Consider the following 14,427-nt stretch of genomic DNA (forward strand, 5'->3'; position numbering starts at 1 on the left):
TATTTTTCGTGTGGGCATGTGTGCGTGTGTTGGGAAGCGTTTGTTGACAGAGACCTGGGAGGTGGCATCCTGCACTGGCGACAGGCGAGGCCTTGAGGGTGCAATCAAAGCAAGGAAGCACATTCGTGATAAACACACATACACTTCCTCACTTTTTTTTTTTTTTTTTGGTGGTGGGGGGGTGTATGGCCCTTGCATCCAAATTGGCTCTCACTTTCTTCCCTTGTTATGCTCGCCAAGTTGATTGCTGCGAAATGTGGAATGAGAAGAGGATCCTCCAAACACAAACAATAACACAATCAAAGCTCCACATTTGCCACTTGGCCGCGGGGGAAAAACAATTTGTGACGTTTACTTGTATTTTCTCTTCCTGATCGGCTCATTTAACGTAAGACGATGACATATATATATCCGCGGTTTTGCATTGAGCACTGTGGACACACGGAAACTGAAGAATGACTGAGGAACAGAAGCCTTCCGCAGTCTGTTCATGCAAATCTATGTGAAGGAAAAAAATCATAATAAATTATATTATCAACGCATCATCTTTCAATCAGTGGTCATATGCTTCCTGTTCTGGATTTATTTGCTCTGTTTGTGTTTGTCATGACGGCAGCCATCTTTTTCTGATCATGGCCTTCGTGATGCTACCCTGAGAGAAAACGAGAAGTTGTAAAGACTTAGGGCGTCTGACATCGACAGTTGTCTGATAGAAATCTTGAGATACGAGTTCAACTGTTTGGAATTATCTTTGTCAATAATTTGGAAATGTTGACTTGTTCTCTTTGCTGCTGCTGACGCATGTTGGGCTTGTTTGTTTTTTGGCCGGAGCTACTGTATTTCCTTTTTCAAGGAACTTGCCCTCAAATGCTTCTGCATTTGGTTTGACTTACTTCTCAAGAAAAGCGCCCTGTAAGAATTGCTTCTTGCTGCGTCAACATGAAGAACGGCTCTATTATATTAGCAGGATTACACAAAAACTTGAAGCTGTTTGAGTTCCTCTGGGGTGGATTAGTCCCTGGCTGCCGTGTTCACGCCCAAGTTGAGAAAGCTGACAGTCACTCCAACACATTAATGGTAAATGGACTGCTTTTTATAAAGTGCTTTTATCTACACCATATGGTACCCAAAGCGCTTTACAATGCCTCACAGTCACCACTTCACGCACACATTCAAACACGAGTGGTCGACTGTTGCTATGCAGGGAGCTGCCAGGTCCATTGGGTCAGTGTCTTGCTTAAGAACACTTAGAAATGGTCACTCGCGGCGAGGATTCGAACCCACAACCACTGAGCCATGCCGCCCCACACACATCACCCTCTGATTCATGGAGTTGAATGCATATTACTGTAATATAAACCATGATCTAAATTTTATGAATGAAATATGATGACATCCACCACAAACGTCAGCAGAGCTCAGAATCTGTCTGGTTGCACCTCATTCAAATACACTAAAATCACGTTACACCACCTGCACCACAACGTAGACCTGTTTTCACCTGGTCTAAAGTCAACGCAAATCCTGGACACGCCATACTAGAAAATGAAGAAGTGGCAGTTTTTATGCCGAGCACACGTGCGCCTGTCTACAAAAACAGGGCCCAATATGTTTCCCACAAATAATGGGGAGAAAATGGTGGAAAAACAACCTTAAAAGTATAGAAAAATATTGCAAATCCACGGTCGCTTGATAAATGACTTGACGGGATGCACCGATAGCTTGATGTGGTTTTTCCGAGGTAATAATAGAGATTCCATACGGTCGCTTGAAGTCTTTTCAGATTTAAAAACACCCTTCCAGCTTTTTTGTGAAAGTTTGATAAATGATGCATTTGGCAGGAGGAGGCGTGACGTGTCGCTCTGTTGCTTTTTCCAACCGACGTGGTCTGACAAAGGGCCTGAGAATGTTTTCGGCCAATGGCGGATTTGTTTGTCTAGTCTCAGCTGCATCGGTTAGCAGGACAGTTTGCTACTTTAAGCCCCAACCGAAAATGACGCCCGGCGGCTTCCTGTGCACGACGGGCCACCACAGTCTGTTTTATCGCTCCGCGTTTGAGGCTCCCTGGCATGCCTCTGTCACCCACCACTGACGGCTGTTTGTGTTTGTTCCCGTGGCAGAAAGGGCCCAGCGAGCTGGAGCTGATGCCGGACGAATACTCGGTGATGATCGGCCCGTACCCGTGCAACATCAGCTTCCACAACGACCAACTTTTCCACTGCACCATCAGCGGCCTGCTGAGCTCCCGCGAGAACGAGATGCCCGTCACCGTAAGTATGCCAGCCGGCGTGCAAACGCAGCAGACTGCTCCAAATTTAGCGCCGGTGGATTGAAGGAGGTCACGAAAGATTGCGAACACATAGAAATTGCCAACTTCAAGCAAACCCTGATTATTTTCAATGAGCTCGGCCATGTTCTGTGTTCATTCAAGGTATTTTGTTTTGCCGTCATGATCGGAATCATGACATCACATACTTTCAGGCGTTCTCATGCTAAACAGAATGTCCTTTGAGCAGCTGAGGAAAGTTTGAATGACAATTTGAGCCTTATTCACTATTAGCGTAGTTTGAATGTGTGTCAGTCGAAAAGGAAAAAAAAATTCTTCAAAGCCAGATGGAACGGCGGCAACAAATACGTGCACTCTGATGCTACATTCAGACCAACAGCGGGGGAGGCGTTCTGGAACGCTTCCTTCACTAGAGTTTCACCGCGTAGTTTTTTGGAATGCATGCCGCTCATTCGGACATTCGCGCACACCGCAGAGGAGGCGTGTCGCTTGGTGAACAAATACTGTAGAGTACTTTAGCGAGCCAACAAATGAGACCACCGCCAAGTACTTCTACTTCTTTCCTGGCACTATATAGCCGAGGCACTATTTTCTCCAGAAGCGCCTTTTTTTTTTTTGAAGGTATGTGTTTACTTCCACTTAATCCGGCGGCCGGGTGGTAGCGCTAAATAGCTTTAGCTAATTCATGCTAAACACTATTGCTGCCTCGGTACAGTTCAACAGCAAGTAAATATAAATATTACATACCAGTATGCTTTTGAGTATGTTTTCTTGTTCACCATTGGGTTCCGGCTGGCCGTGTTGTTGCCAACAGACAGGACGATGTAGTCTGTACTCGAAGCTGATTGGCTGCCGCGAGGCGAAGCGGGAACAAAGTTCAGATTATAGCTGGGTCAAAACAAAAATAACCCAAATTGGGTCAAGCTCAGAGGGGACCGATCCAACTTTTTGATTTAACCCAAAAACTTTGGCAAATTAATAACCCACCAAACAACCCAAATAATGGACTTTCTTTGTGGGTTATTCATTTAATTATGAGTTGGATCAAATTAAATTAATAAACCAAAAAGCAAGCCAGTTTTTGGGGTGTTGCGTTGTGTGTTATTAACTTTGAATAACCCAATTGAATTGTGTCAAAAATGATCCAACTAACTTTTCTTGAGCTATTTAACTTAAAAAGTTGGGTCAGCTTAAATTAATAACCCACAATCAACACATTTTTGGGGGGTTGTTTGTGGGTTATTGAACTTTTTTTGGGTTAATTGACTAACCCAAAAAGTAAGGTCGGCCCCTTTTTAGCCTAATTTTTGTTGTGTTTTGTTTTTTTTCCTGTTTTTAGAGTATGCAAATTCAGACATGGTTGTTAACGTGATGGGCTTTTCTGTTGTTTGGATGAAAAGCACGGACATCTTCGTGAAACGGAAAGTGCTAACCTATCGTGCACCAGCAAGTTGGACTTTCGCTGCCGACTGCCTGCTCGCTCCAATCCAGAGGCCTGAGCTCACTTGGAAAGCAAACTGGCCAATTGTCACCTGGCTCACAACGTGTCAGCAGCCACAACAACCCAACAAGTCATTTTGCATGCTTGGTTTTTGCCATTTATATCCTTAATTCTTCAACCACGCTGCCATTTCTAACCTAACAATTTGTCAGTGCGCTTGCTGTTGTTGCTTTTACCTGTGTCACTATTTCGAGGTCTTCGTCACGATGGAGCCAAATCCGTTACCGTGGTGATAAAAGCGGACATTTTGGTCCCGGCTGTTTGCGTTGCTCTGTTCGGGCTCCGTTTCTATGTGGGGGGGGGAGTCTTCATCAATATTTAAACAACAGCCAGAACGTGAGTGCTTTGCTGAAATAGCTCCGAAACAAATGTCAGCCTGTCGCCAGAGTGCTGCCTGCTGCAAAAACCATTTGCCTTTTTTTTTTTTGTCCCAGAAATAGAAATATTTGTTTTGGGCTGCGCAAGCACCACTGTGTGTTTTTACGACATTGTCTGAGAATAAACACTTGCAGTTAGCAAAGTGAGCTCTCGGGTCAAACGAAGGCCGTGGCATGTCCAAAGTGGCTGATATTCCACACGAGACGCGCGTTTGCGTCCGTTGTGTCCGCACACTTGAATGCGTGCGTGTCCGCTTTCTTGGATTTCTGCCCTGACTTTTCGAACGCTCGTTCTATTTTTGCAAGCCCGCATTTAGCTTGGAGTCGACGAGGGTAAAGCGTGTTTCTACAAGAACCCGCGGCAATGGCATTTCCCCTCCATTGCACCCAGTGGGAAGGACGCATGAAGGCGCTCCCTCGCGGTCGCCAGGACTTCCCGGAGCGAGGAGGAAACGGGTGCAAAGAGGATTTTCTCTCAGCCTTTCAGGCTTTTTCTCTTTTTTTGAATGTTGCAATTGGCTGAGAAGGGGGAAGGATGTGGTGAGGGGCAACTGCTGACTGGTCACAAGCCAGAAGTGGAAGTCCTTTTCTTGTCACATCTGGGTTAGTGTGAGTCATGTGACAACAGGCGGCGAGGCCATTCGTCAAGTCTGCACTTGTTCATTTGTCCTATATGCACCTGCGTGCGCCATAACGACCGTATGAATCTTCATAGTAGCAGAAACGTTCCTAAAATGTGGATTCAGCATGCCTACAAACATATACTTTAGAATAATAAAAATGTGTTGTTATAAAATGTCTTCAAAACAAGACGTTCATGACATTTTTTATTTATTTGATTTTATTTTGTGTATGCTTCTGCCAACACATTTCCCCACAGCGGCATTGCATTTAGCACAAAAGTCTTTGACAAGAGTTGATATTGTGCTGCAGTCATGACAAACAACTGATTAGAAAAGAACACACAACCGTTAATTCAATGTGACACTTTTGTCATCCTGTCTGGAGAGAAGGAAATGAAGAAAGAAAAGATGCAGCAGCGGGAGTCACAGAGTGAGAATTTGAAGCAAGCTGTGATCAAACGTGCCCCCTCAAATTCCACCTCAGTGGTTTGAATGCCGTCCGTGAAAGATAAATGGGCGTATCGCTGAAACAGAGACGGCTTGTGGATGCCACGTTAATGTTTCTTTGGATGGAAATCTGCCTGCTTGCCTGCAATTGTTTTGACGCGTTGCTTGCTCGCTGCTCAATGCTCACATGACAAAGCCCCAAAACATTTCCTGTTCGGTTTTAAGCTTAATATGAAACATTTTATACACCAAGCAGATCAAGCATTAAGCATTTGATCAACTTTACAAGAATCCCAAAAGGATATTTACTGACTTTCTCTTCTTTTTCACAATAAAATTGTTTAATCGTAATTAATCGCATGACTTCAATAGTTAACTCACGATTAATCGCAAATTTTATGTGTTCTAAATGTTCAATAAAATGTGCAATAAAATGTTGTTTGGGGTGTCAGGCAATTTAAAATTTTGTAATTAATCACATAACTACAGTAGTTAACTCATGATTAATTGCAAATATCTGTACTAAATCCATCCATTTTCTTAACTGCTGGGTGCTGGAGCCTATCCCAGCCATCTTTGGGCAGTAGGCGGGTACACGCTGAACTGGTTACCAGCCAATTGCAGGCTACATAGAGACAAACAACCACCCACACACACATGAACACCTAGGGACAATTCAAAGCGCCCCAATTCATATCTGTACTAAATGTATAATAAAATATATTTTATAGTTTTATAGTTAAAATGAAAAAGATGTACTAAAAAAAAAAAGGAGTGTGGTATTTATTTGTGTTGAGGTCATTATTCTGCCACTAGATGGCATAATTGCATTTGTAAGACATTGGTGACAGCTCAGTGCATTTTTCTTTTCATATTAAGCGATATTTAATTTTTAACGTGAAATTGTGCACATTTTTACAATTGTAAAATACAATTTGACCCCAGTCTCCACAAATACATGCATTATTATTACATTTATTACGGCAAAATTTTGACATGGGCGTGTCTGCTGCATTGCGACTAAAATTCCCCCACTACAGGCTTTCCAAGTAAGGGGCGGTGACTAATCGCGTGTTCAAAAAATGAGTGGTGTTAAAGGAACTTGAAATCAACACAAAATTAACGCACTAATTTTGATGCCCCTAAATAACATCAATTCTCTTCTGGTGTGGTCTCGCCTTGTTAGGTGCAAGTGGGCAACTTTCGGCACACCATCGCCAAAGTGCATCTGGGTGGCAGCGAGCTGGCCATCGTGGTGTCCATCGTGGTGTGCTGCGTCCTGCTGCTGCTCTGCACCGTGGGTAGGTCGCCGTGTCGGGCCGGACCAGGAGATGGACAATCCAGATGTGACTCAGGCAAACAAACGCAATCGGCAGCACAAAGGCGGCGTTGTTGCACCGCGCTGATGGTTTTAGCAGACCGTCTGATGAACACGCTCATTGAGAAGCATGTCACTCATTTGGTAAAGAAGTCGGATGTATTTGGGTAGTATTTTCTCCAGGCATGGGTCAGAATGTTTGTTGTTAAAGATATGAATATGAAAAGGCATAATTACAACGGGAGTGACAGAATAACAATAACAGCTGCCAACACTAAAAAAAAAAAAAAAAAAAAAAAAACACTCAATAGAATACACAATTGCCTGAGTATTCTTCCTGCTGGATATTAGAAGTTCTTATCTTGCTTTTTTATAGCTGTCAGTCAACAACACAACCACATGTGCTTTCTTCTTCTGTGTTTGTGTGTCCCCAGCCCTTGTTGTATACTGCACAAAGAGCCGACGGGCAGAACGCTACTGGCAAAAAACTTTAGTCCAAATGGAGGAGATGGAGTCCCAGATCAGAGAGGAGATCCGGAAAGGTGTGTTTAATGTGCACGCTCACACACGCCAATTTTATCAGATGGCGTTCAGACGTCAAATGATGTTTTGTGTCAGTTCACAAGATAAAATCAGCACGAAGCCAGACAACAGTATCGACCACCTTTGTGTTGGTTTGCGCACTTTTGCACTTATTGGTGTTTGTTGGAGGGTTTGCCCTGTTCGACCTGTGACGACGTGAGACGTTCGTTGACAGATTTGTGTCTGGTAAGCGTGATTCATAAAGGAAGGCCGGCTTGTGACAAGCCATCAGTCACATGCAGTCACAGTGATTTGGCGGCACGGCCTCGCGTGGCGGGGGCAAGGCTGCGCCGTGCACGCGTGTCTTTCTAGGCCACGCGAACGAGCGAAGCTTTGTGAAGGTCTCGCCTGATTTATGGCTTGCAGATAACGAGGAAGAGGAGTAGAGGGAGGAAGCCAAAGGTGTAGGAGTCAAGGCGGTGAGTCCGAGGAAAAGCAGAAGTGTGTCGGACACATGCGGGGGTTGTTTAGGAGAGATTTGCGACCTACTTGAATGTCCACAGAGGGAGTGCCGAGCTCAATGCGGAAGAATGGTGAGGAAAGCAAGATGGCAAAAAAGAGATGACCCGTTCCGGCCGACAGGAAGGCCAGTTCAGTTCAGTTTGGGCCTTCTGAGGCTCATCACAAGTTGGAACCGACATTAGTGAGCTGCAGGATAGCGAACGCAGGAGGATGCTTTTCCTCAATCCACAGCTCTCCTTTGTTTTCCAGCCAAACGCGATCTGAATCCAAATTGTGCTCATCTGCAGGTCTGATTAGACAACAAGGTTGTAATCTGTAAATATGTCAAACGGGCACACTGCTATGCAATTGTGCAACATGCCAGCAAAATGGCCAAAGTCATATTTGAACAAAAAATGATTTGAGATTTGATTTGCCTCTCCTCAAATTGGCTGCATCCTTACTTATACATATCATTTCCATCCATCCATCCATTTTCTTGACCGCTTATTCCTCACAAGGGTTGCGGAGGGTGCTGGAGCCTATCTCAGCTGGCTTTGGGCAGTAGGCGGGGGACACCCTGGACTGGTTGCCAGCCAATCGCAGTATCATTCAATTCCACCCTTGAAATGAATGCATTCATAAAGGCCAATATTTGGGAAGGTGCCGATAGGAATTCAGATCCCTCCAGGAAATTGAAGTGACTCAATTCTGTGTTCAAATGTCTTCATAAGTGAAATTGCGTCTGTTTGGACGGATCTCACAGAGTCTCGGAGAATTTTTTGGGGGAGAAAATCAAATGCTGGAAAACAAAAGGAAACGAGAGCACTCAGTGGAGCGCAGACCTCCGCCGAGGCTGAACAAAAGTGCCCGCTTGTGCCGGAGCCAGCCAGCCTTCCCTTAAAAAATACACACATTCATAAATGCAGTTTTGGATACAAAATAAACAAATGTCGTATGACCTTGGAAAAGAGATGAAGAAAAAAAACACTTAGTGAGTAGACAAGAACAAGCAAACTTGTGAAGATAAAATAAAAAATGGAGAGAACCTGGCTGGCGATCCATTTTTGATAGCGTCTTGTGTGAACTGCCGATTTGGGGTGTAAGGCGGGCTGCACCGCACACTTTGAGACAAACAACATTTGCAGCATCACTGAATCCATGCGCACCCCAGTCAGGCCAATGCAGCACTACACCATCAGCCACTAAAACGTCGGCAAAATTGCTTAAAGAGGAAGTCCGGAGTTTTGACCATTTCTGTTTGTAAACAAACAATTCAAAATGGACCCCTCCCATGGCTCAACCCACATAAGCTCAACGTTCACGCCGCCTGCCTCTGACCGCACTCAGGGATCGCTGACAGGGTTAATAGCTCAAAACATTAGCCTTTTAGCTTAGCTTCAGCTTCAATGCCAGGTGTAAATATAAGGACAATAGAAAAGTTCGACCCTCGTTCTATATTGCCGAGTTACCCTTGTCAAAGTGACTTAGCCTAGCATGTCGCTAAATCAGCAAGCTAACATTTTATTTTCTGTTTGTCACTTACCTGTCCAAGCACGCCAACTCGCGCTTCAGTCCAAGCCGCTCCTAAGGGCTCGGAAGCGAGTAAATGCAATCCCAAGATTTACTCTTGTTTTCGACCGTGCATGGATTGTCAATGCTGCTTATCGGTAACGCATTGACCGACAGTACATTCATGTGTAAGTCCGCGCATGCTGTTGAGTCGCGGCGGGAGTGACGTCGTGCAGCCGACAAATTCGCCCTTCAGAGGACCCGGTCTTCTAAATTTGGACAAAGGCCCCGCCACCCCCCGTTCTGCGATTGGCTGGAGGGGTAAACAACTGTCTGTCCAAAGACACTACCCTGAAACGTCCCGCTGTTGACAAAACAAACACAAAATGGCAAGATACAAGCTGGGTGGGTTGGGGTAGAGGAAAAAAATCACCACCACACATTAACAGAAACCCAGAGGTGTAGATAGAGAAGGAGTTCATGGCCATGGGTATACATCCTGTATTTATATAGTGAGTAAAAACTTTGGAACCTCCCTTTAATCTACTTTGACTGCAGTCCTGTAGGTGGCGATGATGTGCATTGCAAAGTGTTTGCCAAACAAGTGAAAGTTTAGAAGTCCGGGCCTCTGACATCCATAGACCGCAAGCTTCCGTACTGACATTGGCCACACTGAACTCCCGCTGGAATGAACGTATCATAACATCGGCACGTATCACGACTTGTTTTTTTTTGTCCTTTCAGGCTTTGCAGAGCTGCAGACGGACATGACGGACCTGACCAAGGAGCTCAACCGCAGCCAGGGCATCCCCTTCTTGGAGTACAAGCAGTTTGTCACGCGCACCTTCTTTCCAAAGGTCAACATTTCACTTTGCCTCCCTTATCACATTTCCACACACATTCACATTTTGGAGAGAAAAAAAAAATCTTTTCTCTTTGCGTGCCCCGCCTCCTCCTTGCCGTCTTTTGGTATCCTCATGACAATTCACTGACTCGGCTCTTTAAACGCACAGCAGCTGTTGCAAAATGTCGCCGGCCTAAATTGGCACCCTGGCGGACTGCGAAGGCATTCTCTATAGGTAAGCAATTTTTGGACTGGTGAGCCACCCTGAAGGGGTCCGTACAAACACACACAACTCAGCAAGCTTTATCTTGCAAGCTCAGGAGAGGACTTTGAAGGGGACACAACAATGGCGGGCAGTGAGACAAGGGAACTTTCACTCCGATTTCACAAATCGCACTCGGCTCACACGCCCACGCCGGCCGCGCTCCCAGTTGGCGGTGGCGGCCATATTGGATGCCGCCGTCGGGACGGTGCAGAAGCGCCAATTCAGATTAACCCAGATGAGAGTTTCATCTTTTGCTCAGACAGCAAACGATGCCTCTTGAGCCTTGTTTTTCCCGGACAGTAGACCATATTTTTTTTACAGCGTTCACAAGCCGTAAAGGGACCTCATAATCACCTCTAGTCGTAGCTCCGGTAGTTCTGGCAGTAGGAGCTGTCAGCCTCACACATTCTCTTCATCTTGATCTAAGGAGCGTTTTATATATATGATACAGGCGTATTTAATAGTTTTCCGTTTTGTAGAACAGATGATATATTCCCAGTATATGACAGTGATGGTATGAGTGATTTAATCTGTTTGAGTGTGACGTCACTGGCATGGGAAATGCAGAGCTGATGTTGAGTTTTGTCATAGGTGACGTGGCATGACTCCTTCTTGTGACTGTCAAACCTTCGACCATTCAGAAGGTCAAAATGGCATCGCTGAATAGATCATGTGTCATCATTAGTTTTGTTTCTGGCATGAATCAAAAATGCACCGGCGGTTCGCAGCGTTCTATCAGTAAGATGCACTATTTAAAGACAGAAAATTAGCCATCGCCATTCCTCTCAGGTTTGATGATCAATCACATTGTGCATACAAAATGAATGTATTTGCATTTACTCCTCCCACTACGTGCAAATGAACTGTGTCAATCAGCCAAGTTTGCACCCACTTGAGCACACGTAAACCTCTCGTAAATCAGCCTCCCAGAGTCCCCTCTGCCTTTGGTTCAGTCTTAATTCATCGGAAAATGTTCAAGATGGCCTTCTTTCCTGCACTCTAAAAACAGGTGGGGCAAAAATAACCCAAATTGGGTCAAAAGGGACCACGTCAACTTTTTGGGTTATTTAATTAACATAAAAAGTAGGGAAAAATGAATAACCCACAAAACAACCCAACAAATTGGGTTGCTTTGTGAGTTATTCATATAATTTTACAAAAGTTGGGTTGTTTTGTAGGTTATTCATTTGACCCACTTCTTGGGTTAAATAATTCAAAAAGTTGGGTCGATTCATTTTTCACCCAATTCAATTGGGTTTTTCAGTTAACCCCAAAAGTTGGGTCAATAAATTACCCACAAAACAGCCCAACAAATCGGTGTGCTTTGTGGGTTATTCATTTAATTTTACCCAACTTTTGGGGTTGTTTTGTGGGTTATTCGTTTGACCCAACTTTTTGGGTTAAATTAAAAAATTTGGGTTGATTCATTTTTCACCCATTCCAATTGGGTTTTTCAATTAACCCAAAAAGTTGGGTCAAATGAATAACCAACAAAACAGCCCAACAAATTGTGTTGCTTTGTGGGTTATTATTTAATTTGTTCTGGATTAAATAACTCAAAAGGTTGGGTCGGTTCATTTTTGACCAAATTCATTTGAGTTATTCAATTAAGCCAAAACGTTAAACGAATAACTCGCATAACAGGCCAAAAAAATTGGTTTCGTTGTGGATTTTTAATTTAATTTGTAATAACTCAAAAAGTTGGGTCGGTCCATTTAAGACCCAATTTAGGTTATTTTTTGATCCAACAGTTTTTAGAGTTTACCATGCAATCATAACTGCAGCTGGCCTCATTTTGAAGCTGTCCAAACGTGTGCGTTTCAGATGTGCTCGGATTACGAGAGGAGTCTGGTCCAGCCCGCCTACGAGTACGACTCTTTGGGCCCTCGCGCTCTGCCGGAGACGCACCCGCTGCTGCAGGACTGGCAGGTGAGGGGTTAAGCCATTAGCAAGTTTGCTCTTCTGCCAGAGTGCCTTGATTTGGCTCCTTGCTATTGGGCGCGTTCCCAACTGGGTCACGCAAAAGCACAGTCGGGCTCCACTCTGGACTGTGATGAGAAGTAAGAAAGGCGTCGTGTGCATGTTGTCGTGTGTAGTTAATGCTAAGAAGCACACTTTGGATATTTGTATTCTCCGGCAAATGCGTCTTGTTTTGTAATGGGGGGCCAGACGAGACGAGATGCGCTTTCACACCTTCCTGCACACGCAAGGCGAGAGCACATTACGAGAGAGAGGAACAATCCCGAGCTGGTTTTGGAGCCGGCAGCTGGAGGGGGAGCCTGTCTAACCGTGATGAAGTGCCCTCCGTCCGCTTGCTCTTCCTGGGAAGTGTTTCCAGGTCGCGGCAAATAAATCTCGCAGGCCCGCATTTATCTTAATGGGCACCTGTGTTCCCCTTCTGTCAGCCCGCAAACTGCACCATATGCTTGCTGCTCAATTGCGCCCCTAGATAGGCCAGCCAGAGCCTCGAAGTGGACTCTGCATATTTCAGATGCGTGGGTGGGGATGAGGGGCAAGAGCCGACGAATATGCCGAAACGGATGAGGCGGGTGTAGCAGGTGTAGCGGAAGTCACGTGACGCAATAAACGTTTGCCTTCAGGCCTCCAGCCCGAGCAGACCCAACGTGGAGGAAGGCATCACGCTGTTCGCCACCCTCCTCAACAACAAGCACTTCCTCATCACCTTCGTCCACGCCTTGGAGCAGCAGAAGGACTTTGCCGTGCGAGACAGGTCAGCATCTCTTTGCGCTCGTCTCGCCGTGAAAACGCGACTTTCTTTTCAAATTCTATTTCAAGCTGAAAGGAGCATTTGAACATTTTCAGTTTCAGTAAATTAACAAATCCTCATTCAAAGATATAAAAAAAAAAAAAAAAAGAAGAAAGACTAATGAATGATGATCTTTGAGAAAGATATTTATTTTTAATTGTGGTTGTAGTTTGCTGCGGTATACAATTGCACTGCATCGTGCAGCATATGTTGAGCTTTCAGTGTTTACCAAATTTGGTGAGCAAAACACAACACGAGGGATATAACGATATGCAAACTTTATGATACGATAAATATCACGATATGAACCTCACACTATCAGAATTACTATGATATTGTGGGGAGGTTGGTGATATAAAAAATGTTCAAGATAATGTGTAAAAATTCACATTCTCACAATAAATAACATTTTTGAAAAGTTCTTATGGGGTTTTATACATAACAGCAGTGACAGAGAAATATCATGTCATTGGCATGTGCTCCTGTTGGCTCAGCGCCGCAAAGCATCATGGTCTATGTAGTTCACAATGTTGTGATTGGTTAAAGCAGGCCAAAGATTTTTTTGTTTTTTTTTTATGGATATGTTGAAAAATATTTGCTAGTATGACTAACTTAAAGGAGTGATAACCTCCGTAGCATGCCAAAACATGTCTAATTAAAATTAAATTGCACTAATGACCTAACCACCAGAGGGTGCTACAACTGTACAAATGGAACATGTCTCCTTTTAGAAGATAATACTTTGTCTATAATGAATATTATAACTTAAATTATTTTTCATGATCAGTTAATACCTTTAAAAACAATTTTTTCCACTTGCTGTTGACTGAAGAAGACATCACCTGTGCTGAGGAAATAGGTAATGACCAATCATGGCTCAGTTTGCTGATCAAACCCAGAAAACAAGTGATTTGTCTTCATTCAACAGCAAGTGAAAAAATGTGTTTTTATAGTTATTAATTTGTACGTGAAGATAATGAAGTTATCACATTCATTATGGACAAAATATTATCTTCTGGGTCAATGAGTCAAGCATCCCTTTAATATCACAATATTGCCATTATCGTTGCACCCTAGCACCAACCTCACACCGATGCGATATTTGCCACCTGTTTGCTTATCTCCGTCTTCACCTCCGCACTCAGGTGCAGTCTGGCCTCCCTGCTCACCATTGCCCTCCATGGCAAACTGGAGTACTACACCAGCATCATGAAAGACCTGCTGGTGGACCTAATTGACGCTTCGACCTCCAAGAACCCCAAGCTGATGCTGCGCCGCACCGAGTCGGTGGTGGAGAAAATGCTGACCAACTGGATGTCCATCTGCATGTACAGCTACCTCAAAGTAAGCGCCAGCACTTTGCGTCACTTGTGCGGGTCGAATCCAGGCAACTGGATGCTTCGGGTTTGAGTCCACTCGAGTCAACTCGACTCGATTTCCACCAAACGCAAAAAGATCCCCTT

The 14,427-nt window shown here is 44.4% G+C and overlaps 1 protein-coding gene across 2 annotated transcripts in view; it reads left to right on the top strand.

The window, feature by feature from the left end:
- The window catches only part of plxnd1 (plexin D1), an 89,725-nt gene that overhangs the window by 61,297 nt on the left and 14,001 nt on the right, over positions 1-14,427 (top strand). For both annotated transcript variants that reach the window (XM_077513183.1, XM_077513184.1), the window contains exons 19-25: positions 2,121-2,270; positions 6,422-6,536; positions 6,988-7,095; positions 9,833-9,945; positions 12,022-12,126; positions 12,798-12,928; positions 14,110-14,308. In XM_077513183.1, coding sequence (XP_077369309.1) covers positions 2,121-2,270; positions 6,422-6,536; positions 6,988-7,095; positions 9,833-9,945; positions 12,022-12,126; positions 12,798-12,928; positions 14,110-14,308 — 921 coding nt within the window. The remainder of the gene's footprint in view (positions 1-2,120; positions 2,271-6,421; positions 6,537-6,987; positions 7,096-9,832; positions 9,946-12,021; positions 12,127-12,797; positions 12,929-14,109; positions 14,309-14,427) is intronic.

The sequence above is a fragment of the Festucalex cinctus genome, chromosome 2 (assembly GCF_051991245.1).
Source record: "Festucalex cinctus isolate MCC-2025b chromosome 2, RoL_Fcin_1.0, whole genome shotgun sequence".
In the NCBI taxonomy this organism is placed as follows: domain Eukaryota; kingdom Metazoa; phylum Chordata; class Actinopteri; order Syngnathiformes; family Syngnathidae; genus Festucalex; species Festucalex cinctus.